Source organism: Amblyomma maculatum, chromosome 1, assembly GCF_055883805.1.
Source record: "Amblyomma maculatum isolate TAMU_Amacu chromosome 1, ASM5588380v1, whole genome shotgun sequence".
In the NCBI taxonomy this organism is placed as follows: Eukaryota; Metazoa; Arthropoda; class Arachnida; order Ixodida; family Ixodidae; genus Amblyomma; species Amblyomma maculatum.
The window spans coordinates 178,170,312-178,197,406 of NC_139344.1; the positions used below are offsets into that span (position 1 = coordinate 178,170,312).

General features: G+C 46.4%; 1 protein-coding gene across 2 annotated transcripts in view; it reads left to right on the forward strand.

Annotated features, from left to right (window-relative positions):
• Positions 1-7,571: 7,571 nt before the first annotated feature.
• Positions 7,572-27,095, forward strand: part of LOC146204984 (uncharacterized) — a 46,638-nt gene continuing 27,114 nt past the window's right edge. The window contains exons 1-4 of one of the 2 annotated variants that reach the window (XM_084589658.1): positions 7,572-7,875; positions 8,677-8,872; positions 8,968-9,158; positions 9,586-9,706. In XM_084589658.1, the coding sequence (XP_084445784.1) occupies positions 8,695-8,872; positions 8,968-9,158; positions 9,586-9,706 (490 nt within the window). In that variant the 5' untranslated portion in view covers positions 7,572-7,875; positions 8,677-8,694. Of the gene's footprint in view, positions 7,876-7,969; positions 8,361-8,676; positions 8,873-8,967; positions 9,159-9,585; positions 9,707-27,095 lie in introns of those variants that run through there. The other variant, XM_084589657.1, reaches the window with a different exon arrangement.

Here is a 27,095-nt window from a genome sequence, read left to right on the forward strand (position 1 = left end):
GCCCGAACTACTGGCAGCGCTAGACGTTCGACCAAACTATTAAATCCACATTTCACTTGGTGGAGGTCAATCTGAGGTTCCCTAGCTGTACCCATCTCGCCCTGGAACTTCGCAGCAGAACGTTGACTACCCCAATGACGGAGCCGACTTCATTGCACCTAGCTCCGCCCGTCACCTGCACAGGTGCCCTTCGTCAACGGGACCCCGCTACCTTCAGTGGAAGCAGCGATGACCGGACGTCGACGATTGGTTGTCCGCTTACGAACGGGTCAGCCGTCACAATAACTGGGACGACAATCGTAAGCTCAACAATGTCATCTTTTACTTGAGCGACGTAGCTAATTTGTGGTTTCGCAACCACGAGTCTGACTTTACCACCTGGGCTAATTTCAAGACAAAATTTTCTGATGTCTTTGGCCGCCCCGCCGTCCGAAAACTCCGCGCGGAACAGCGTCTTCGGTCGAGAGTGCAGCTGACCGGTGAAACGTTCCCGTTACATTGAGGACATTGTTGATTTGTGTCGACGCGTTGACCCGGCCATGACCGAGGCCGTTAAGATAAGTCATGTCCTCACAGGAATTGATGACGGCGCCTTCAATATGCTCATCGCCAAAGACCCCACTACGGTCAAGGAAACCTACGACCTCTGCCAAAGCTATGACAAGCTCCGCAAGGAGCGTGTTTTGATTCGCCAGCCTCACGCTTCGCTCGCTGGACTAGCCGCGGAGAGGGAGTCTAGATTCTCCGAAGACATCAAGGCTTTTGTACGTGAGGAGGTCGCGCTACAGCTGTCCCTGCAGGAGTCGTCACCAACTGGCCTTGTTCCGGAGCTTCGCCGTGCAATCCAGTGACATGTCTCTGAAGTTGTCCCTTATCCTGCTTCTCAATCAGCTCCGGTCGCACCCTCAATGCCAATCTTCGCGCCCACAATTTCATCGTCCGGCGTTGCGCCACTGAGCTACACTCCAGCATTCGCGCCGGCTCCTCCTCAGGTATTGCATCGCACGTAACCGACGTCACTCCAAGTCCACCTCCTGCGCCAGCATATGTCTATCCTTCGCCCCCTATGCGTTCGGCATCAACAGCTTTTGCTCCCCCTTGCTTCAGACACCATCTCAATGGCGCACTTCAGACAAGAGGCCTATTTGCTACCACTGCGGCATCCCTGGGCACACTACACGCTACTGCAGTGCCGCTTAAATATGGCCTTTGCTGCACGGCCTGCGCCACCTTATTTGGCCCCCCAGTTCCCAGTCCCATCGGGTCCTCCAACAGCACCCCCTGATCCTCCGGACTTCCTCCCTCGTCGTTCGCCATCACCACGTCGCCGCTCCATTTCGCCAATGCGCCGACGACCCGCTACCCAGCCGGAAAACTAACCGCCGCAGTTCGCGAGGCACTAACTGCGTATTCGACAGAATTTCAAAGTCCTCGTCTTGATCCCGCGAATGTTATTGCTGTCATCGTTGAAGGTGTTCATACTCTTGCGCTCGTCGACACCGGTGCCACTGTATCAATTATCAGCCAAAAACTCTGTCCCCCTCTTCGAAAGGTGACTACGCCTCTCGAGGGACTATCGCTTCGTACTGCATCCGCTCACAGTATACAGCCAACTGTCTGCACTGCTCGCGTCGTTATTGCTGCAGCCTTGTACATCATCGAATTCGCCGTTCTCCCCACATAATGACATAATGTTCTCATGACGTCATTCTCGGCTAGAATTTCCTGTCCCAGCATCATGCTATCATTGACTGCGCCAGTCCTCAAGTAGAGCTCATTGAACCAAGTGATGCACCGTCTGATGCCCTGCTCCACGAGCCGTGTCCTCGTTTTGCAGCCAAACTTCTCGTAGCTCATGACCAGCATCCCACCCATTAGCGCTGTTCTGGTTCCCCTCACTGCCTCTTTTACCTTTGGAGGCTTCGCGCGTACTCTCACCTATACACCCTGATACATTTCCCATAGTTAAAATGGTTTGGACCCCTGGTGACTCCTTCCTTCCCGGCAACGAGTGCGCGCACGCGCTCGCCCGAGCAGCCGCGGGCGCTGTCGACTGAAGCGGAGGGGCAAGTAGACGCAGATGACGCCACCGCAGCTCTGCAGTCTTACACCACATTACACTATATTACCGCACACAAAGAACACTAGCCACGCATTTATTCCTTCCTGAGACCGCTTTACTAGCACCAACACGCAAGACCAGCGACAGCTGCTCTGGCGGGCTAGCACGATCGAGGCGGCACATGGAGCCCTGGACTGAAGGCTCCACTCAGGAAGATAAGGAAATATGAAGTTTTTCTTCCTCCTCCATCCAGTCACGTCCATCGTCATGCCCTGGATCTCATCGGCTAACTTCCTCGTCCAAGACCGGGACGATCGCTCGGTGGCCACGGGTAATGTTACGGACGGGGAAGAAGCGGGCGGTGGCGTGGGCTTGAAGCCCGGATTCCTCCTTTGATATGTAGATTCTAACTGTTCAGATGTACCTAAGGATATGTGAATCAGAGTTTCACCGATCTATGTCTATTTTTTGCTATCAACCGACTTCTTTTTTCGGTGCCCATTGGCCTAAATTTCACACCCCGCAGGTAGTTGTGGTCCAAAATTTGCTAGACCCTTTAAATGTTTCCCTTGTATTCTTTCCATGCAAACCAGCGGATCATGTGTTGAAATTGTCTTTGACGACATATTCCCGAATAATGCTAAAGACTTATTATTCGTTATTATAAACGGATTATTAGAAGATCATTTAAGAAGCCTTGCTGCTAACTTAGCAATAGCAACTGACGCATCTCAGTGTAATGAAAAGGCGGGTGTGGGTATATATTGTCCGCATTTAGACTGGTCTTTTTCTGTTCGTCTTCCGGACTTCACCCCAATTTTTGAAGCGGAGTTTCTGGCGGTGGTACTCGCTTTACGGAAACTACCCTCCTTTTTTTCTAAAGTGACTGTAATTTCCGACTCTATATCCTTGTGTTCATCCCTCTCTTCGACAGTGGATTCTGCAATTGTAAAAGCCTTTCTCTCCCTGATCCTTCGACATTTGAAACTTGTACATGTGGTATGGGTACCAGGCCACAGCAATGTGACTTTTATACTGATAGTTTGGCAAAAGAGTCCCTCAATTGCCCCGTATTATCTATGCTTCCGGCGACAGCGTACATTACCGCAGCGTGGTTTCGGAGAAACGTTCTATTAAATATGCAAAATGGACATCTTTTAAGATCTGATGACTATTTGCATCTAAATTATTCTTCAAATAGGAAATTATGTCATTCACGGCAACTTGAGATTTCTCTAACAAGGTTGCGATGCCGTATCCCACCCTTAAATTTCCATATTCACAGGTCTGATTTGGCACTTTCTCCAGCCTGCGCATTTTGTGAGGAACCGGAATCATATTAGATCCCTTTTTATTGTTTTGCCGCCGCTTCAGTACGTTGAGAAGACAGTTGATGGAAAGGTCATTGCAACAGCTTGGCCTGTTTAAGTAGCCCGATATTGTTATTTGGCGCCACCATCCTTGTACACAGTCACAGGTCTGTTTTTACCGCCATGCAATATTTTTTTTTTTACTGGAATCAAATCCTTTGCTTTGCTAAATATTTCAGCATCACTTGTTCTACAATTCCAGGGTCAATCTCCCGTGTGTGTTGCCACTTTTCACTTTATATTTAATTTATTTCCCTTTTTGTTTCCTTTCCTCTAACCCTCCAATCATATTCTTTCTTTTTTTTTTCATTATATGAAAGTAAACTTCAAAAAATTTATTTGCTACCCAATTCTTGGCCGATCCCCCTCTGTGGGTATGTGTCATATGTTATTTGAACAACAACAACAACATGAGCGCTTGCGCTAGGCCCGCCGCGATTCATTAAATCATCTGTCACCGGTCATCTTCTCTGTTCTGTGTTCACCGGCTTTCCGCCCCGTAACAATACCTATGGCTGCCATGTTTGTTTTATAAAAGAACGTATATAGACCGCATATAATTAGGTGATGTTCCAAAGCCCATCAAACTATATAAGAATGGAAAAGGTAATGAGCGAAGCGGGCGCATAGGTATCAGTTGTATTATTCACAATACAAAGGCGGATAACAAATCAGAAGCATGTGAGCTTTTCATCGCGACACACTTTTGTGCTGCATATTTATGCTGCCACCTCGAACGTCCCGCTCCAAAAAACGCGCAGGGAACTTATATTTGACCTCAAATTTGCGACTGCATGGATGCACAAATGCACACCCCCATACCAAACTTAGCTCTCAACTGACTGAGATAACGACATCTCTGTCTACTAATAGAACCCCGCTGTCATATTTTTCGTGGGACAAAAAAAAAGAAAAGTAAAGGAAGCGTGCCAGCCATCAAACGCGTAGTGTAATGTACCGAATGCGTAGCACGTGAAGAAAAAAAAAAAAAAAAAGAACTTCCGCTTGTAATTGTGCACGCTTTTTTTTTTTTTTCCTACAAGCGCAGTATACATATATACATGCATTTCCGAGATGTATTTGGCACCGTTACTGTTCTGTATGTGCAGGACGTCCTGAACACACTGTCGTGCCCGAACGCCGAGGCACCGTCGATCGCGTTGAGCGGGCGTGCGCTACGGTTTGAGTTATTTTCGTGGCGGTTAACGCGTGTCTGTGGAATGCATAACTTGCGTCATTTAAGCGGCGGCGGTCAAGGAAAAAATAACATGCCAAAAACGAAACCACAGAGCTCGTGCTTCGTCTGCCACGGTATAGCTTCGTTTCTTTTTTTATGTGTGTGATTTTGGTTGTACGCGCTCGCCTTAATTGCAGCGGTTTCGAGCTTCACCATGAGCAGGAACAAAATTCACGTCGTTCTGAGCGTGCGGGGCGAGGCGTCAGTGTGAAGAAGAGCAGATATGGCAGTAATTGAATTAGAGTAATAAAATTCCTGTACTTTCCCGGTAATTTTTAATGTAATGAATTATTTTTTGTAGTAATTTCGCAGCAAAAGTAGTTAATTTCTCGCGGAATTACCATTGCTCTTTCAATAGTCAACACTGCAGAGTGCCGCAAAAACAGAAACGAAGTACGGCAAGCCTGGGTCAGCGTAACGGATCGGCAAATAAGAAGAACGAATTGAGCAGAATTCTGCACCTGATACCTCCTTCCTAGCTGTGTCCTGTGCAGCCAGGGATATCGCACGGTATAGTTGCAATCATTCTCCGAGCAGCTGGATGTAAGACGCAAGGGGCCGCCGAATGGACAGATGGTGCAAGTTGGCCGAAGTTCAAAACAAGTTTGGAGCCCTCAGTGGGACTCCCCGTTGCGTCGGTTATAAAGGGCACAGTGGTGCTATGGTTACGCTCGTCACCACGCGGCATGAGCGGGGGGTCAGGGGAGACAAGCAGATTTTCAAGCGAGTCCGAGACCGTCGAGTGGGCCGGTGTCGCCAAAGGTCTCCACGTCCTGCGGCACGTTAGCTAACTTCTCTCAACTTCCCTCAATCCCCTGCAGCCTTATTCGCAATAAACTTTTAGCAGCTTCAGTCAGTGTTACTGAGTGCAATGTGCCGAGGTAGATTCTTGGCTTCTTCGGGGATTTCAAACGGCGGAGACAGATCGGTGCCATCAAGACGCTAGGTTTACCACACATTTTATGAGCGTTCGACCATTTTTTTTGTTTTTGTTGTTTTTCGCCTTTATTTTTTATTATTATTATTTTTTTTAATGGCACGCGCGTGCTCTTGTCAGAGACGGCATTTGGCGGGAAGACGAAAGGATGTGTGTGTTGCGCCTGGAAAGACGTTGCTTTGTCTGCTAGCTTGCTACGTTTTTGCATGCAAGAAAACTAAGAAGTAATTTTAAAGTAATTGATTTACTCAGTGGAAGCAATTGTAATGTAATTTCCTTACTTTCTGGAAGCAGTAATTAGTAATTTAATCCAGTTACTATTCTGCGATTTTCAGCAAAGTATAACCGTGTATTTCCTTTTCAAAAGTAATTTTGCAATGTGTGAAACAGAGCACTGAGGTGCTCTAATTCACGCCATCCAAGCGCCATTGGAGAATATATAAATCGATTAGGACGACATGCTGTCGTCGTGATGCGTGCTAAATGCTGTCAGAAGGTCGCATGCGAAGTGCGACCCGGAATCACTGCCAGGATTGAGATGTAAAAGTTTACCACAGCTGGTTCCTGAAGCAGCTGGCGTCGCACAGTACGCGGTGTCCTGCATTTCGTCTCCTTAGAAACGCGGTCGCGCGGATCGAACCCGCGACCTCAGGATCATTAGTTGAGCACCCTAACTATTGAGCTACCATGGGGGGGTCCAACATTCGGAAATTAACTAGCTGGGGGCGGATCTATGGACCACACTTGGAAAGGGTGATCGCGATGTTCAGCCAGGTTTTTCGGTTTAAAATTTCCACTAATAGGCGAGAAATGATTTTCACCTTGTTTTGTGCGCAGTGGGGGAAGGTGAGGGGGGGGGGGCACTGATGAGAGGCAGAAAAAGCAGTAGTAGGTTAATTGTAGGGTGACCAATATATGCTGTTCAAACATTTCAACACACTGAATACATATAGTATTACAATACTATGCTTATACTCCTGATCGCGATCAAAACTGCCCTCTGCCCGTATGAGAAAGGCATTACAGGGAGCCCACTGTACGCGACTAATTTAGCAGTAGACGTTCTCAAAAATGCAGGCCACGAATAGGCAGCAGCGCTTTTCAGAGTACAACGATAATGCTTTAGCCATGGCAAGGAACTCTGCATGTAAAAATGGTGCTTACGAACTAGCAAAAGCGCATGCATTGTGCAAATAGAGCGAAGTAAACAAATCATTCACAAGACGATTTCAAATGCGCAATACAGTGTTCTTGTAGTGCCAAATAAAAGTTTCTGCTATGATACATGTGAGCCACCGATAAATTTTGTGTTTTAAACCGTAGGTGTTACGGGTTACTTTAGAAAACTACGCAATGGAAGGAAGCACATGTTCTTCAGAAAAACATAATCCAAAAACAAACAGTAACACACTCAAAGGGCGTCATGGCTGATATTCTATGTTACATGCGGAAAATACGCTCACGCAGCGCAACTTACTTAAAGCATTCTTTGCTCAAGAAGCAGCAAAACAATTCTGCAGGCAAAAGGAAACAAGTTACCGGTAAAACGAGGCGACGCATTGAAAAGCGCGGTAAGGTGGGCGTACCCGGAGGCGCATGACCGGCGCAGCATTGGAAATAAGAAAGGGTAAGGAAAGGGGAAGCTTAGATGCCATCCGGTGTATGTATGATAAGCTTTCTACCTTTGAGGTGAAGTGGAAGCCAACGTCGCTACGCCACCTCGCGGGTGGTTAGGCCCTTGCTCGCTCGGCCGCGAGACGGCTCGAGTGTCCGCCTTGTGTCCGCTCTTTACATGGAGTTCTCTATGGAGGTGAAACGAAGAGGCGTCCGTGTGCTGTGCGATGTCAGCGCACGCTAACGATCCCCAGATGGTCGAATTACTCAGTAGCCCTCCACTACCACCTCCAATTTCTCTCTTTCCACTTTCGCTCCCACCTTCTTTTCTTCCCTTACACTGCGGTTCAGTGCCCGCAGAAACAAGTGTGACAGATGCTGTGCCTTTGCCTTCCTGTGAACCAATTATTATTAATATTTCGACAGTACGAAAAATTTCAGCAACACGCCATTTAACTGACGACCAATTGGTCACTTCTGGTCCAAAAGCTCTGTTTATGAGATTATTTCCGTGCAAGGCCGGTTGTGCTTCCGTGCGTTGTAATATAGTCACATGTAGTCACTGCCTAAATGAGTTTGCTTGGACACATTTGAAACGTCGATTTGGAGAGCTTGCAGGAAGGCAGCCCGTAACTTCACTGCTAGTGAATACACAGTACGTGCACCTTTTTTTTTTCTTTTTTTTTTTTTTTTTTTGAGACGTCGGTCCAGTCGGTCCGCCAGTCTGAAGTGCACTTCTGAAGTGGACTTCTGAAGTGAAGGCTCAGTCAAAACAGGACTTATTAAGGCTTATTATTATAACACTTGTATATTCTTTCTTACTCGAACATTTTCTCAGTATTTTCCCTGCCCAGAACAGCGCTTAGAGCTTAGAGAGTGGAAAAGTATCAAATATATTGCGTAGCAAACCGAGCTTATTGCTCTAGTCGTCGCACCAATGTTTTTCGTCCAATCGAATTTCCCTAGACGCCGTTCTTGGGCGCAAAGAAAGAAGACGTACTCAGGGCGGGTTTGAAGTCGTCACGACACTGTGTGCATCGAGTCGTAATTACGTTTGCAGTCTTTGGTGTCAACAGCAGCGTACTAGAAACGTGCGAAAGAACTCGGTCAAAACAAACGATGGATGCCGGCAAGCTAATCGTGAGTTGCAAGCAATTTGTAGTGTAGCGTCAGTGCCGATTTCTCGACGAAGGCTTAATGAGGCCAGGAACCACTGTTCGGCCATACGTGCTGCTCTTCTAGGAATGCTGTTCGAAATAGCTGTGTACCTTTCATCTTCGCCTGTGTACTACAACGTGTAACCGCGAAATATAGTTTTGACATTCGTCTATACGCCAGCATATAGCATGAAGAACGCTTTGAGAGCAGTTTTGCTGGACATGTTGGTTAACAAAATTGTTGCTGGTTTGAGCAAACGTTGCGTCGTGCTAAACACAGTGCTGTCCCATTCTTTCAGGCCCATCCGAGCGTTCGGATGAGAGGTTCAGAACACGCTTTCGAACCTATCGAGTGCACAAACGTAAAGTGCTCGGCGGAGCCGTATCCCCACTTGCACTGCCCATTCTGTACCAAGAACGCCGTTTTCAAGGACCCACGAATTGTGAAAGCGCACTACAGGGTCAAACATGTCGACAAAGGACTATATTTCGCTGGTGAGAAAACGTTTTTTTTTTTTTAGTTATCGCGTTTAGCTACTGACTGCAGACAAGACGCCAAAAACGTAACCTTCGGATATTTCTTCTTCCAGGTTTGAAAATGCTTAGGTGCTCTGCAACGTGCAGGATATCGGGAAGCATTAAAGGAGAAAAAAAGTTTAGAGGACCCCACTGGCACTGCTACAAATGCAAGAACGGATTCTGCAGGCGTGACGAAGCAATGAAACATTTTGAGACGCATTTTAAGATGCCACAGACAACATTTCAGATCAATATAGTGCAGGTATGTGGCAAATTTTTGTGTAGATTATTTTTATCGTAATCTACTAAATGATGTGGCGTACAAAACAGCGCGGATCGAGAAAGCAAGCAGACGAGTGGCAAATACAAATCTATTCTAAAGGAGTAGATAATTTTACCGTTTTCTAGTATAAATTAAAAAACAAAATTGTTGAGAGTGCTTGCCTCTATGCTTCTTTGTCCGTTGTATTGTTCAGCACTTTTGTATGCAATGAATATGGAGCGACTTGCCTAGCTTTCCATCTTACTTCATTGTAGTAGAATTGTGCTATTACACCTTAACTTTTTGTGTTTTATCGCTTGTGAGATATATAAACAATTCCCTTGTTGCAAAGTCATATCTATGCCTTTTGTGCACTCTGATATGGACAAGTTCATGCTGCAGCTTATTTCCTAACATTATTTTTCAGGATGTTAATGAAGGGATGGGGCTTCAGTCACGTTTAGACAGCAGCGCAGTTGAACATTCGGAATGCCATATGTCATCGGCATCTGACATAAGTACAGATATGGACTCAAACACACCTGTTGGTGAGTTACCTTTGTTCTTATCTATTCCCAGTCACTTTTCACTCAATCTGTGGCAGCAGTAACCATGGGGAACTTATGCTACTGCAAACGTTCTTCAGACTGTGCAGGTTGTGGTAATGCAAGCGAGTCACTAGACAGATGCAGTTAAGAAATTAGGCTGAGTCACCACAAGCAAGGGGCATTGAACCCAGATATAGAAATGTTCCTCTCAGAATATGATTATTGTAACATGGTTGTGATAAAAGGGCATCTGGAGTTGATAGCACTATGGCCAAAAGAATATGCAGGTCTCTAGCTTCAAGAGGCAGTGTTATGACCTGTCAGCAGTATTTTTATTATGCTTGCATTCCTTTCGCACATTGGCGTGGTGATATGGTCGCTGCACTGAGATAGTAGGCGGTAAATAAAATGTTTTGTTGCTGCATACCAGATTTGGAGTGAACAAGTGGCCGGACTTTATATTCTGTTGCTAGTAACAGCAGTTGAGAAAAAAGAAAAGCAAAGGTTAGCTGCGTCACCGCACAATTTGACTGTCATCAAGGCATGAACATGTGCCCCAACCTGGCAGTAGCCAACTTGAGCTTTGCAGCTTTTTGAGATATTCAGAAGCAGGCATCACATGAAAGTTTCAAAGGGTGTGGAGAATGGCGGGTTTATGAAATGTCCCACAAGGCAATATAAGTTGTCTGCATTTACAACGAAGAATAGTCATAGCTTTGGTGTGTTTACATTTGGAACATTCAGTTTTGAGTGAATTGGAGGTGCTAGGTGATGTTTTAAACTGCAGTGAATTTATTGGCTTTGAAAATTAATATTCTATCTAAACTAACGCTGATTCATTGTGCAAAAAACTGGTATGTTTTGAAACAAGTGGCAGCGGTTTGAGCACAAAATCTGTGTACATAGCCTTAAGAAGGGGAGGAGGAATGTGTAGGTGGCTCCTGTTTGCTGTGTTGGCAGAGACCCACTACAGTGGCGCAGTGGTTAGGGCACTCCTCGATTGCTATACCCAGTAAGGCGGTCGAAACTTCCGGAGCCCTTCAGTATAACGTCTCTCATAACCTGAATCACTTTGTGACATTAAACCTTATAGACTAAGCTAAGCTATATCAGTCATGGTCTTCGTGGAGTTATGTAATAGTTACTTATCCTTAAGGTAGGGTTAGAGTCGCAGGCATTTACTGGACATGTTGGAAAACCCATTTTGGTCACTAAATGTGGCAGAAGTTCTAAGCCTCATAAGCTTTTGTAAGTGCGGGACTTTGGCTTTTGTGAACTTGTAACTAGCAGCTTACCGGTATCGCTCAAGAGGAAAGTATGCAACAGTTGCATCTTACCTGTACTCACCTATGGGGCTGAAATGTGGAGGCTAACCAAGAGAGTTCTACTTAAGTTGAGGACAATGCAGAGGGCTATGGAATGAAAAATGGTAGGGGTAACATTGAGATAGGAAGCGTGCAGAGTGGGTCAGAGAAATAACTCAATTTACTGACATTCTAGTGGAAATCAAAATGAAGAAATGGGCATGGACAGGACATGTAGTGCAAAGAGTGGATAACCGATGGTCGCTTAGGGTAACAAACTGCATTCCAAGGGAAGGAAAGTGTAGCAGGGGGCAGCAGAAAGTTAGGTGGGCGGATGAGGTCAAGAAGTTTGCAGGGGTCAAGTGGATGCAGCAAGCACAGAACCGGGTTAATTGGAGAAATATGGGAGAGGCCTTCGCCCTGCAGTGGGAATAGTCAGGCTGATGATGATGATGAACTTCTAATTTGCAGGAAGTGCAAAGGCTGTTGACTTCCTTGGCTTTCCAACAGGAAAAATATAGAGAAGTCAGCCGTTAATGCCTACTTCTATAAAAATGCCCATGTTAAACATGAGCGATGACATGTCACTTCTGACACCTTAGCTGTTAAAGGGGTATTCACACGGGGAAGAAGCCCACCCCTCGACCGGGATGTTGTGAAAACGAGCCGGGGGGGCCCCTTGGGGGTGAGGGACTTTTTGTCGGCTGGCACAAAAGCTCCCCCAGGAGGAGGGGTGTCCACGGCCTTTTCTTCGCTCTCCTGTCAACTTAGCGTGTCGCGCTCTGCGGGAAGCGGGTTGTTGTAGCTGGTTGTGATGTGGTGCGGTGCTTCTTTGCTGTGACAAAGCTTATTTTGGCCTATGATAGAAACCTCATTTTCCATTTTCACTGGCTAAAGAGTACCACTACTTCGGTATGTCGGTCGTGCGGAGTACAATAAAACAATCTCGAGTATGTTTATTTGGAAGATCACAGCGAAGTGGAAGTGGGTGGTCGTACGCCACTCTTTCTGCTTGTGGGACCCATGAGTATAGAATGTTCGTAGTAGATTAAAACAACTGGCATCCAATATCACCGCAAGCAGCCTTTCAACAGCAATGAAAATTCCAGTCTACAGTGTTTTCCTTCGCCATTTATGCCATTTATCACGTACAGCCTTCATGTCTGGAATGCGATAACCAAATAGAACAGTCAGAATACCTGTGGCACAAAAACTGATTGTGCAAATGATTGCTAACATGCCGTCGCATGTGCATGCTGATGCATACTTTAATAACTTACCATCGTCATGTCAGCGACTTTACACGTGTTGACACTTTTATGCATGCATAAAAATGCTATTTTGGTAGCATTGATCGTATGCTTAAAATGCTCCATTTAATTCGATACATTCCTGCTTATCCAGTGCAAAACCACAATTTTTGCTCCTTTCCTCTTTGCCGCACCGCTAATCATACGCAGTCGTTGTGCTTCTACTTTGTGAAGCAACTGAACATATTTGCGAAACGTAGTATGACGATAGAAAACATGCAACATAATTAGCTGTGATACCTCACCTCTCTGACATAACGTTTTTCTTGATGTTCTGGTGTCTTTGTTTCGCACTCAGCTTTTGTTTTTGCAGCAAGTGTCATGTATCATTTTTTTTCCTACCAAGTTCAGTGCGTGCATGATTCATAAAATGCTCTTGACATATGCGGTATGTAATTATTGTGTTCTAATATATTGCTGCTTGTGTACACACTACAAATCTCATATCTTAAAACAGCGCGAAACACAGGACAAAGAACAGGAGACGAGCGCTTGTGTCGTCTCCTGTTCTTTGTCCTGTGTTTCGCGCTGCTTTTAGATGAATCCAATCCAACTCGCCCAGTTTTCTATACTCATAAATCCCATATATTACCCCGCGAATGCTCAAGGCCAGTCGCAACATAAAGAATGAGCACAGAGATTTTTATCAAACTGAGGCTGGCATCTTTTTGCTCTTTGTCGTTGTTTGTAATATTGAGCGAGATAACTAAAATACTTTGATTTCATTTCATTTCTGAAGTAACTGGAGTCCTCATCTAGGGACCTAGTGGCTAGTAATCATGAAAAAAAAAAGAGCGAGGGTCTGCGTTCTAGTCGGTTCTAGTCTTGGCTCTGATGCCTACTTTGTCTCTATGCTCTTATTTTGACCTTAAACTGATGCGATATTTTATATAAAATATCCCCGCTACTTCATCGTAAACCTGTCTCGGGCTTCCTCATCCCTTCTCTGCCCCGTCCACACTATCCAATTTCAAAGCTCCAATACACATTGAACCCAGCTTCGGCGAAGGAGCAAGGCAGGCAGCGCAGACGCGCGCCGTCTCCTCGGCGTGCACCGAGCCACTGGCGTCTGACAACAAAGACACCTCTTTTGTACTCCGCTGCCTGTGCGAATGAGAGAGCAAATGGAGGGGGGGGTTCTGCCGGCCGGCAGTGCCCCCGCACCCCCTCCCCCCTCCCCAAAAAGCTCTCCTGTGTGAATACCGCTTGAGAGGTGGTTTACGACTGCCAAGGTAATTTTTCTCTAGGCCTGTTATTTATCCACTGTAGGCATTATGGTATATCAGGGGTAGTTAATAGATTCAAGAAGCCCTCCCACAATGGTTCAGTGGTTAGTGCGCTCAACTGCTGAACCCAAGGATGCGGGATCGAATCCCGGCCGCAGCAGTTGTTTTTTGATTGAAGTAAAAAGTAGGAACTTGTGTACCAAGCGATAGATATCAGTGCACATTAAAGGAGTTCAGGTAGTTGAAATTTCTGGAGCCGTCTGCTACTCTGCAATGGAGGTTTCTGCTTCATAGCTCAAGTTGTTTAGGACGTTAAACCCTATCATAAAAAAAAATTCATTAAGGCTTATAAGGTTTCACAAATTGCTCAAAACCATTGTTTGTGCTGCTCCAAACCTTCTCCAAGTCCGCATGTTATCTCAGCAGCACCAGCAGCTGTGGTGACAAACTGTTACCATGGTTTTGCCTAGCTGTCTATTATTAATGGCCTGCTGGCACGTTAAGCTTAGTATGGTCTTAGTGAAGGTTACATATTTCACTGTATTATCGGATGACCTCCTTTGTATTCCTTGAAGGATAAGATCAACGCTAATAAAATTCACAGGACGGTTACCACTGTCTAATGCGAGGCTCAGAGACGCCAGTAAAGATATTGTTATGTGGAAGATTTACAGTCCCAAAGCTGTCCGCACAACTAACGTTGATGAGGGCACCGATTTCACAACACTCAGCGTCGTCGTCCCGGTGCGGTCTATGTTAGCGAAATAGAACGTTGATGATAGGGCTTCAGACGGGACACATGCACTATTTCGGAGGTTGGAGCTGTGGACGTGGACTTCGGAATTACAGATTCAACTTCGTAGGTGACGTCGGTCACGGGGCGCAAAACACGGTAAGGGCCAGTGTAACGGGGCAAAAGTTTTTCACACAAGCCCACTCGACGGCACGGGAGCCACAGCAAAACGAGAGATCCCGGAGTGTAGTGGACATCTCGGTGGCGGCTGTCGTACCGGATCTTTTGAGAGTCTTGGGATGCAGAGAGCCTGGCGTGAGCTATCCGGCGGGCATCATGAGCGCGGGTGACGGCATCACTGGTGTAAGTACTGGTGGCGTCTGCCGAGCGTAGAGAGGTGTCGAAGGGTAGTAACGGGTGTCGGCCAAATAATAAATAAAATGGGGAGTATCCAGCGGTAGAATGGACAGATGAATTGTAGGCGAATGTGACAAAGGGGAGATGAACGTCCCAATCTCGATGGCCATCAGACACATACATGGCCAGCATGTCTGTGAGGGTACGGTTTAGACGTTCCGTGAGGCCGTTGGTCTGGGGGTGATATGCGGTGGTGAATTTGTGGCGGACGGAGCACGAACGGAGAATTTCGTCAACCACTCGCGACAGGAAACAGCGGCCATGGTCAGTTAGTAGTTCGCGAGGAGCACCATGATGAAGAATTACGTTTTCTAGAAGGAAGTCAGCGACGTCTGTGGCGCAGCTGGTCGGGATGGCTCGGGTGATAGCGTACCGAGTTGTGTAATCGGTGGCGACGGCGATCCATTTGTTCCCCGAGGTGGAAACTGGAAAGGGGCCAAGGAGGTCAACGCCTATACGGGAAAATGGGTCAGTTGGTATGGGTATCGGCTGCATATGACCTGAAGGCAAAATTGTGGGCTTCTTCGACGCTGACAGAGTTCACACGCGGCAATGTACTGCTGGACAGAGCGGTAGAGCCCCGGCCAGTAGAAATGTCGGCGCAGGCTGTCGTATGTGCGAGAGACACCCAAGTGGCCAGCCGTGGGAGCATCATGGAACCGTTCAAGGATGGTGGAACGCAGGTGTTGTGGAACGACGAGCAAAAGGTCTGTGCCATCTGGTCGCATATTACGTCGGTATAGGGTGTTCTCGTGGAGCACAAATACGGCGAGAGATGGGTCAGGGCGGTCGGAGGTAAGACGGAGGATAATGGAATGCAGAGAAGGATCTAGGTGCTGTTCCTTGGCAATGTTGGCAAAGGCGGAGACAGATAAGACATATGCATCATCGTCAGAGTCTGTAGGACTAGGGGAGTCGACGGGATGACGTGACAAACAATCTGCATCTTGGTGAAGCCGGCCGGACTTGTAGACGACGGAAAAGGTGTATTCTTGTAATCGTAGCGCCCAGCGCCCCAAACGGTCAGTAGGATCTTTGAGAGAGGAAAGCCAGCACAAGGCATGATGGTCTGTTATCACAGTAAAATGGCGGGCAAACAAATAAGGGCGGAATTTCGTAATAGCCCAGACAAGCGCCAGGCTCCACTCTGTAATAGAATAATTTTGTTTGGGTGTTGAGAGGAGGCGGCTGGCATACGCAATCACCCTTGTACGGCCGTGTTGTTGCTGAGCGAGAATAGCTCCTATTCCATGGCCACTTGCGTCGGTACGGAGTTCAGTATTGGCGGAAGGGTTGAAGTGGGCCAAGACTGGTGGAGTAGTAAGAGCAGCAATAAGCTCTGAGAAAGCTGCAACTTGTTCAGGCCCCCAATAGAATGAAACGTCTTTCTTGAGGAGTTGGGTGAGCGGACGATCAAGGACTGTGAAGTTCGGAACGAATCGTCGGAAATAGGAACATAGGCCAATAAAGCTTCGGACATCGCTGGATGAACGCTGAGTGGGAAAATCTCTGACGGCACGTATCTTGTCAGGGTCAGGCTAACACCGGAAGCATTAACCAAGTGACCAAGCACTTTGATTTCCCGATGGCCGAAACTGCATTTCTTTGAGTTGAGTTGAAGGCCGGCGCGGCGGAATAGCTCGAGAATGGTAGAAAGGCGAGAGAGGTGGCTGTCAAAAGTAGACGAGAAAACAATGACGTCGTCTAAGTAACAAAGACAAGTCGTCCACTTGAAGCCGCGCAGCAATGAGTCCATCATCCGTTCGAAAGTTGCAGGGGCGTTACATAGGCCAAAAGGCATGACTTTAAATTGATAGAGGCCGTCAGGGGTGATGAACGCTGTCTTTTCACGGTCTCTCTCGTCGACAGAAATCTGCCAGTAGCTGGAACGAAGGTCGATGGATGAAAAGTAGCTGGCTCTGTGCAAACTATCAAGCGCGTCGTCGATGCGCGGAAGAGGATATACATCTTTTTTGGTTATCTTATTCAAATGACGGTAGTCAACGCAGAATCTCCAACTGTTATCCTTCTTCTTGACCAACACGACAGGGGATGCCCAGGGGCTGCTGGAAGACTCGATTATGTCGTTCGTTAACATCTTTTCGACCTCCGTTTGAATGACGCGTCGCTCGGCAAGCGAAACACGATAGGGCCGCCTGTAGATAGGACTGGCGTCCCCGGTGTCAATGCGGTGGGTTACAACTGTCGTTTGACCCAATGGGCGGGTGCCGAAGTAAAAAAAGTCACTGTAGGTAAACAAAAGCTTGTGTAAATCAGCGGCGAATTCAGGTTGCAGATCAACTGATATCATGCTGTTAAGCGGATCAGGGCGCGATGTGGACGATGAGGGGGTGTTGGCAGGGACAGCAGTTGTATGATTTGTAGACAGAGCTGAAATGGCACAATCAGTCATCGGTGACAGCGAAGCTAATGAAATTTTCTCGGGCAGAACTTGAGTTGAAAAGCTGAAGTTAAGGACTGGGAGAGTGGTGCGGTTCTGGGAGATGTGCACAATTAGATGCGGAAGGGTGACGTGCCGCTGCAGCATGACATCAGTAATGGGACAAGCGAGATAGTCGCCATCAGGGACGGGTGGAATTGGCGACATAGGGATGTAAACGGCAGTTTCAGGAGGAAGGCGGCTAAACTGTGCTGATCGAAGTCGGGGTGAACAGGAGGGGTCTTCAGAGCAGAGCGGAAGGTCCAAGCAAAGTAGGCCGCTAGAGCAGTCAATAAGGGCAGAGTGGGCTGTTAAGAAATCAATGCCAAGGATAACGTCGTGGGGGCATTCATGTAGGACGGTGAGCAACACTGGGGCATGACGGTCAGCAATTGTAACTCGCGCCGTACACATGCCAACCACGGCAGCAGGGCTGCCATTGGCGACGCGAACTGTGGACAAGACGGCTGGCGTAAGGACTTTCTTGAGGCGACAGCGAAAGGAGGAGCTGAGAACGGACAGTTGGGCGCCTGTATCAATTAGAGCAGAAACGGAAACTCCATCCACAAGGACATCGATACGGTTATTTTGTAGGGCAGGGTTCAACAGAGGTTTTTCAGTCCGGGTCATAAATGCAGCGTCACCTCCGGGAGCTGCATTGGCTAGTTTTCCGGTACGTGGCCAGAATATGACGGTGAGGAAGAGGAGAACGCGAACGTCGTGCTTGCGGGGATGGTGAACGGTTGGCAGCACGGACAGTGGAACCGGGGTCAGCAAGGGTCTGGTCGGGGCGAGGTGGGGAATAGCGAGGGGCATAGTCTTCGCGGCGGTCAACGTAGGTGTACTGACGAGATGGCGTGTACCAGCGACTACGGCAGTGGCGGGAAATGTGGCCAACGCGAGAACAAGTAAAACAGATGGGGCGATTGTCGTGGGTACGCCATTCATTTGGGTTGCGGTAACGATATCGGGGCGAGAAACCGGCGTTGGTTGAGGTGGCAGCAATTACTGGAGGGGCAGGTCCTGAATCCGTGGTGTCGGTGGTGCTGGTAGAAGGGAGGCCCATATTCGCAAGCTCTTGGCGAACAACAGCCTTAATAAGTGATATGGTAGCCAGGGTGTTGTCGGGTGTATGCGACAGCGAGGCCGCGGGAGTCATTGCCTCAAGCTCTTGGCGGACAATGCGTGTCAAAGTGCTGTCGTTCGCAGGCGGTCGAGGAGTCGGGATATCGATACAGGAGGAGCTAGCAGCCGTGTTCGGCAGCCGGTCGAAACGGTGATATATGCGCCTCTGTTTCGCCTGCTCGAAACGTCGGCACACCTGTAGCACAGAGTCCACGGTGGAGCAATCCCTGCACAACAGGAGGTTGAAGGCATCGTCGGCAATGCCTTTTACTATATTGCCGACTTTATCCTCCTCAGGCATGCCTTGGTCGACTTTGCGGCATAGAGACAGGACGTCTTGGATGTAAGTGAGATAAGACTTCGTAGACGTTTGGGCCCGAGAGGCGAGCGCTTTTTTGGCGGCAATGTGGCGGCCAATAGGCTTTCCGAATAGGTCGTGCAGCTTCTGTTTGCAAATATCCCAAGATGTTAGCTCGTCTTCGTGGGTTTCAAACCACACCCGCACGGTCTGAGCCAAGTAAAATATTACATTCGCAAGCATGAGTGTGGCATCCCACCTGTTGTGCTTGCTCACGCGCTCGTATAGGGCTAGCCAGTCGTCTACGTCGACGTCGTCGGTCCCGCAGAAGGTTCCGGGGTCACGGGGGTGGGCCATTACAACAGCAGGGGCGGCGGCTGTAGAGGTAGAGGCGTCGGTAGTCATCGTGGTGGTTCCGATGTGGCGGCCGCTGCGGAGATCCAGCTTGTGGCAGGGGATCGAATAGATTCACCTCCACCAAGAGATGTTACGTGGAAGATTTACAGTCCCAAAGCTGTCCGCACAACTAACGTTGATGAGGGCACCGATTTCACAACACTCAGCGTCGTCGTCTTCTCGGAGTCTGTTGCACTTCTTCATCCTCATCACGAACAGCGAATACAGCTAAGTAACAATATTTTTAATTCACAATACATTGAGGTAAAGAATTTCAAAGCGCCGTGCATATGAGTATAGTTATCAAGTGGGCTGTTGTTAGTCTTCTAAGCATGCTCATTCTTCAACTAGCGCTCCTATTCAGTCTACCATTCCAGGCATGAGGCGCCATTGCCGCTGATCTTCTCCTTAGGCAGCACATTTCGCAGCAGCCACCTTAGATGGACCTTGGTACATTCCTCCATTTTATCCATATTCTTCCTCCTCCTTTCAGGGTAACTCTTCAGATGGTTGCCGTGGCAGACATCCTCCAGTTGCGCATTGATACGCTCTCACTGTACCCGTCTGCTTCCACGATAACCACTCTATGGCCATCCACTTGCACATTCCTTTGTTGTCTCTGTACCTCCTTCCTTTAATTGTAACCTCCATCCTTTTAGTTCCTGTGGGAACCGCTTTTCAGTTGCGCATTCTTTTGCTCACCATACTCTTCTCTTCCTTCCACGCTAATCACTCTATGTACGGTTCCCGTGGTATTTGGCCTTTGACTGTGCATTCCCCTTTTTATCATACTTTCCTCCTTCCAGAGTAGCCACCCTTCGTATAGTTCCCATAGTAACCACCTTCTAGTTGCACATTCCTCTGCATTATACCCTCCTCCTCCCACAGTAAACATCCTCCGAGTAGTTTCCGTGGTTACCACCCTCTGGCTGTTCACTACTAGTATTAATTAATACTAATGGTACTAAACATGAAACCCTGGAAATGGAGTTTTGAGAGCTGGCACTGGGAAAAATATTATAAAATACTTTGGCGTGTATATGTGGTGAACTACTAACATCATGCTACCAAGAAACGAGTTTAGGCTGCGAAAAAAAAAAGTGCACAAAAGAATTGACTGGGATGATTGCTTGGTCTTGCAATTTTTATTTTGTACGATGAAGTCCTTTCTGCGCACTTATACCTCATTTGTTTTGCTACCTTTCGAACTTTAACTGATACGTTCACTCATAGGAGCTCCTCCTGACAGTTATTACCTTGGGACCTCCTTGGGTGGAATTGTATTGAGGTGTTTATATGTACCGCATGATGACAAAGAAAAAATCAGTCAATCAAATCAATCAGTGTCATATATACGCCTAGGAGGAATACCCGTTCCTTAATCCAATGTCAACATTCCCGAATGTTTTGGTGCATGGAAGCTCTTTTGATGAAAATGATAACGTATGTTATTTTGCTGAGCACGATATTAGGTAAGGACATAACAAGGCTATTTCAAGTTTCTTTAAACAGATATCCTTGGTGCCAAAATGTTAGATCGCAGTGCGGTACGCAGAATGCAAGAAGCAACATCCATACATATCGCAGCGGCAAGGTGTTCTCAATTTCTTCCTCTTTCGGTGTGCATGTGTACGTGCATCACCTGCACTCTTCTTCCTCTTTAGAACAGTTTGTTGTTCTTAAAGATAAGCACGATTCATATCCTCTACGCACAGATTATTATCCAGATTGGGAAAAGCCATTAGAATTTTCAGATTTCATTAGAAGTGTGCCAAGAGGGGATGAATTGCAAAGAATGATTGACGACCTTGACTGGAAAGGCAGTAAGGTAGGCTTAAAATTAATATGCAGTAGGCTTAAAATTATTATGCAAAAGACTAAGGTAATGTTCAACAGCCCCGGGAAGGAACACCAATTTACAATAGGTATTGAAGCACTGGAAATAGGTGAATATGTCTACTTAGGACAGGTAGTAACTGCAGATCTGGACCATGAAAGGGAAATAACTAGAAGAATAAGACTGGGATGGAGCGCTTATGGAAAGTACTTGCAGATTATGACTAGCCGCTTACTGGTATCACTCAAGAGGAAACTATATAACAGCTGCACCTTACCTCTACTTGCCTATGGAGCTGAAATTCAGGACAACGCAGAGAGCTATGGAATGCTAAATAGTAGGTGTAATGTTGAGATAGGAAGCATACAGATTGGATCAGAGAAATAACTCAAGTTAATTACGTTCTAATGGAAGCCAAGGAAAAGAAATGGGCATGGGCAGGGAATGCAGTGCAAAGAGAGGATAACTGATGATCGCTAAGGGTAACAAATTGGATCCCAAGGGAAGGAAAGTGTAGCAGGGGGTGGCAGAAAGTTAGCTGGGTGGATGAGGTTAAGAGGTTCGCAGGGGTCAAGTGGGTGAAGCTAGCACAAGACTGGGTTAATTGGAGTAATATGGGAGAGGCCTTCACGCTGCAGTGGGTACAGTAGTTCGGCTGATGATGGGGATGATAATGCCAAGATTGCTTAGAAAAATTTTCACCCTTCCAGATTCCTCAACATGTAGTTACTATCGAGACCTCTCATCTCCATACTGTTATAAAACTCTGGTTTTGGGGTCTCAGTTGTACAGTCAACTTATACCCGTCAAAGGAATTTATATGAACAAATCACTATATTTTGAGCACCTTAAGCATTCATCCTTGGAAAACCAAAAAGAAAATTGCACTGACTGAAAATGTTCTAAAGCTACTATGAAACAAGTAGCATGCATCTCAAAAAGATTGTGCAGTAAAAGCTGTATGATTTGGCTAGCCATTTTGAGTTCTAGCCTGAAATTACAGCATCAATTGTAAGAGATTAATTACAGAATGAATTAAATTGAATAATTTGAATCAAATTGAATTGAAATTGCATTAGAATATAAACCACTTGATGTGGTTGGCAGGTAAGGGATAGAGGCCAGAAAGAAGGTGGTAGCTGTAGGAAGAATCCAGAGGGTTGCAACCGTGAATGGAGGCAGTTCTGACGCAATTGAAGTAATGCGTAGCCTGAGGATGATTACTATATGGGCAACCTGATGGGTTGCTACCGTATAACGTGAAAAACCAATCAGCCAATGCCGGTCAGCTTTTGCTGATTAGTGCACTAAACTGGCGGCCTTAGCTCTAGAATTTTTTCATGTTCGTGGCTTGAAATGGTTACACAGATGATTTTGTACACTGCAGCAATTTACTTTAGTACTAGCGTTTCTGGTCACTGTGTTTTTTTACTTATGGGAATTTGACAGTATTCAGGATGTGTGTACAGGTGCAATGCACATAATGTCCAAAAGGGGTAAACCTTTTGTTCTTACCAGAGTCTGTTTAGGTTCTGTGGGTATATACCTTTTTTGTGTTTTCTTGAGTTCATATTAATGTGATAGTGTTTAAAGGGCCACTGTCCAGGGAAGGACCTTTTAAGCAATGGAGCCCAGTGTTTGGATCATGTACCGGAGATAGTCTGCGCAAAATGCTATAGTGACATGCGCGCCGCAAAGCAACGAAAATACAAATCAAAGCTCTCTCATGTTCTCCTTCAGGAAGTCAGCTTCCCCGTTCCCTGCGTTGGCCCGTCGAGCCGCAACTATGACGTCTTAGTTGAAAACGACGTCCATTGGTTCGTCTCGCTGTCTGAGGGTGAAGTATGGGTGTCTACCGCTCACTGCGCGTTTCTCCCTCTCCACTGCCGAACTGAATCCAGCGGCGCGCGCTCCCTCGCTCGTTTTTTTTTTTTTTTTTTTTTTTTTTGCGCACGCAGAGTGCCACGTTGCATTTCCTGCCAAACGCAGAGGAGGAAGGGGAATTTGTCTTGCGGAGGCTAGATGACATGGGCAAGAGAGGGAAAAGGCTTTGCGAGCGAATGGGAGGAGAGAAACACGATAGAATCAGGTGATTGGGTGGCTGTAACTTCGTTATTACTCTTTTCAAAAACGTTTTGTGGCCTTGCGTTCTGGGGGCGATGTCTCAGTCACCGGGGAAGAAAATATTTTCGACCGGAGGGTGGACAGTGGGCCTTTAAGGCACTGTTCTGCAGAAAATCTGACTTTGTCGGCGTTGTGAGTGAAAAATCACGAGCATTGCTCTGGCAGATTGTAGTTGGCAAGTAACATGTTTGGGTGCTGATTGGTCAGCAGGTTCTGTGATGTCACAACACCACTCAACATGGCAGGCGCTGCCAACTTTGGTTGAGATGGGAGGGTGAGATGAGAATCAAAGCTTTCAGTACTCTTAGTCTTAGGTGATGAGTACGACACGCTGCTGCTCCTAAGCCACAGAGGCACATCCGTGCTTCATAAGTGGGTTCCTTACAGCTGCTTACTTATGAAAATGTGTGATATGACTGTCGCAAATTAAGGGGGAGTGGTTTAGCGAGTAACAAAGTGCATATGCACATTTCGAGGGGGTTCGAAGCTTGTTAAGGTGGACACTTCCATTTTTCTTGAACCCTCCCCTTCATTGTTTTGCAGAAGAAATAAAAACAATGATTGATTGGTTAATTGATTGCTTTGAGCATCTGCAAAAGGGTGCAGGCAAGAGCCACTAATGGTATGGTGTAGTAATACCCTTAAAGGCAGAGCTTGTCTCCCCAGTTTTTATGCACGCACAGTCTGATTGAAGCCAAATGATATCTGCTTGATAAATATTGGACTAAACTTTGAAATGGTGATTGAAGAAAGTTATGAGGCAGGTTCAGCTAAAAACCAAGGTCAATTACTGTGTTTACTTGCATAATGCTTGCACTTTTTTTTTCGCGGAAAATTGATGTAAAGTTGGGGGGTGCGATAATTATGCGGGAAAACTTTCGAGCAAATGTTTTGGAGCACTAAAAGCAAATTTAAGTGTGAATCGGGAGTCTTAGGCCAGCTATTGTAATATAACCAAAACATTACTTTCAAGCAGAACTTACCTTTGTTATAAAAGTACAATTATTGTCAAAACTATATGGCTCAAGGGGTTCGCTTCTAAGGCCTGTAGCGAGGCTCCTGGAAGCAATAAAGGACTATAGTAGGTATGCTAGGGAAGGGTGAGAACAAGATTTGTCATCTATGAGATTTCGAATGCTGCAAATATACAACGAGCCCAGTTACGGGGCGTAGAAGCAAAACTTGTGGGCCGTATATTTTTTGAAAAAGACTGTCCAAAAAGACCAAAAGCACAAATTGCTAAAGCATTTTATTTGCCACACGTAGCCTCATCATCACTCCTAGCGTTTCATGGTATAATGTTCACAGCAGACCATACAGTTCCACTCTTGATCAGAGACTTGATCCGAGTCCGTGTCGACACTGCAATTGCTGTCTCCAGTAACATACGTTGAACTCGATGCCAAAGTGCCTGCTGGCAGCGCGGTTGCTATGCACGTACTCGAAAGTTTTCAGCTTACAAGCAGCAGTATAGCTTGCATACTGCCCCATCGCGATGCGACACCAAGAACATGGTAGATGGTTGAACAAAGCAAGTAACACGGACAGAACGAAGGAACAATGACAACGAGACACGGAGACACCTTTTAAAATGCCGACGACTATGAGCATCATGGAGGTAAAAAAAAAAAATAGAAGCGCGTAACCAGTGATGATGATGATGATCTACCCGAGCATGCTATCGACGCCTGGTAGCGCGCGCACACAACGAGGCCAGCTAGGTTCAGTAGCGCTCCAATGATGGCGCTTGCTACTACTAGCAGACGACTCTCATGGTGGTAATACTGATGGTGTGATGATTATGCGAGGGAAAAAAAATTCAATTTTTGGCGCCCAATGCGGGGGTAGTGAGCATTACGCGAGTAAAGACGGTACGGCATGTATGTTTGCAAGGGACATGGTTACAGATTGGTCATCTTGCATAGTATATTGCACAATGGACAAGTGAGAAAAAACTTGTGGGGCTTTGGGAAATTGCACTGAGTGTATGTGCTCCTTGCCAGTATCATAAACTTCTAATCTCCAGCTTATGGATACGCAGTGGCATCTCTTGCGTGCATATCCTAATAATACTCCTCTTTCTTGTGCCCATGCATACAGTGATGCCATTGCCGGCTTGGGAGGGGAGCAACAAAAGCATTATCCTATGTTGGTCACTGAAAATGACAGTGTGAACACAAGTTGTTATCCTACTGCTTTGAAAAATTCTGGTTCGTGTGCAATGTTAGCAGATAATATTGACTCTGTTACTTGTTAACACTTTTGTTACCATGCATATTCAAATCGATCACCGGTGATCGATGCTTTAAATCGTTGATTTCGACGTGTTGGAATCGAGAATCGTTTCTCGTGCACCTTGCCTTGCCAAGCCACTGCACTTGTAGAACCAGTTTAAATTTTCTCGCTGTGGCGATGTTCTGATTTTTGATGGACCTTTCTGAGAACTAATGTGCATGTGTTGTTGCAGCATGGTGGCCGCGCTTGAAAAAGAAAAAATCTGCCACTTGTGGTAATCCAGCATTAACATCGAACTTTTTTAATTGAAAGAGTTCCAGCAAGTCAAATATCGAATTATATTGTCGGCTTTGTTATCGGACGGTGTTGAGTGGTGATAATTACCCGAAAATAGCGCGAGCTATTCATTAGTGAGCTTTGACTCTGAGCCTGAATGATTTTTATTCCATGCAAACGCATTCCTGAAGGTCAGCCGCATGTCCAGCATGTATACCCGGCCATTACAGCCAGTTTGCAGCATTTAGGGTTTTGTGCCTTGCAAAAACCATCAACCGCTTCACCGCATAGTATGAGAAATCAGAATGTTTCTACCTGTAGTTACTTTTTATATAGCTGAAGAACGGCATTGTACAGATAATATTTTTACACAGTGTTCCTGGGTTATTGATCTTAAGAATGTATATTCTAAATTTTTATTGTTAATGATGCGTCTTTATATATCGTGCCTATTCTATCTTATTTTTATTAACTCTTCATAAGAATGGCAATTTCCCAATTTTTTGCGTTTTCCCTAATAATTTTTTTTTGCTTTGTAACATGTTCTTGGAAAGAACATTCCATTTTGTGCAATTTTGTATGCTGCAATGTGTGCTGCAGTATTATTGTATTATTTGTACTGGCAAAAATTATCTTCCGAGACCAATGAAAAACGGCCATTTTCTCGTGGTAACGAAAGAGTTAAGAAAATGTGAAGGGCACAAAAGTTCAGACACAAGCAGGTATAGATTTAGGATGGGGGCTGCTGTACGGTATTTCAGTTCCAGAGTTCAACCCCACAACTTACAAAACTTTGCATCAAAATTGAACATAACCTGTGACCAGTTTGCTGAAGTTGATATTGTCAGTCAAGTTATGTGCAGGAGCAAAATGCATTTTTGAAAGGCGGCATTTGGAGGAACAAGATTGCTTTTGTTCAGTTTGTGCCAACCATAACTAGGGTCGCACAAGTATCAAGGGGCTAGACGGCATGACAGAAGCTGCTAAGGTCAGGGTACACGTTTGTTGGTGCTTGGGACTCTCAAGCTGCTGCATGATGGTCCCCATCAAAGGAGAGTGTACTCAAGCCAGCAGACTTGAATCATAGCACATGGTGCTTTCCTGTAGTGATGTCTAGTTATCGCAAAGATGAATAAATTATTTTCACACTGCAAGTGCCTTTCAAGTTGACTGGCCAAACCTTGTTAACCATTGTAGGAAATAATAATACTTGGAGAACGATGAAAGTAAGCTATCTGTTGGTTAGGTGCGGCATATTTTACTTGAGCACTGATTGTAGTGCTGAAGGCAGGAAAGCAGAAGGAGCCTTTTCATTGTTACTGCTGCACTCTTGCTGTTGGTGGTCTGGTTACTGTTGCATAATGTCAGCGCCTAAACTTCTCTCACAACCTGGAGCTCAGGTGCAAACTAGAAGCATTTGTCGCTGTACATTCTGTTCTGCATTTTCTGTGGCTTCTCGATGCGCATTCTTCTGCTTGATTCTTCTGCTGCAATTTTAGAGCGCAGCTCTTTGGCGCTCGTTTCGCGTTGGCAGCATTGTCCCTGTAACCAGCTCCGCAGCTGGGGCAGCGTGCGCTCCCTCCCCAACCCCCCTCCCGCTTCCTCCGAGGCGGGGACCGCGCATGTTATCGGATTGCTACTTGAGCGCACCCCCCCCCCTTCCCCCTA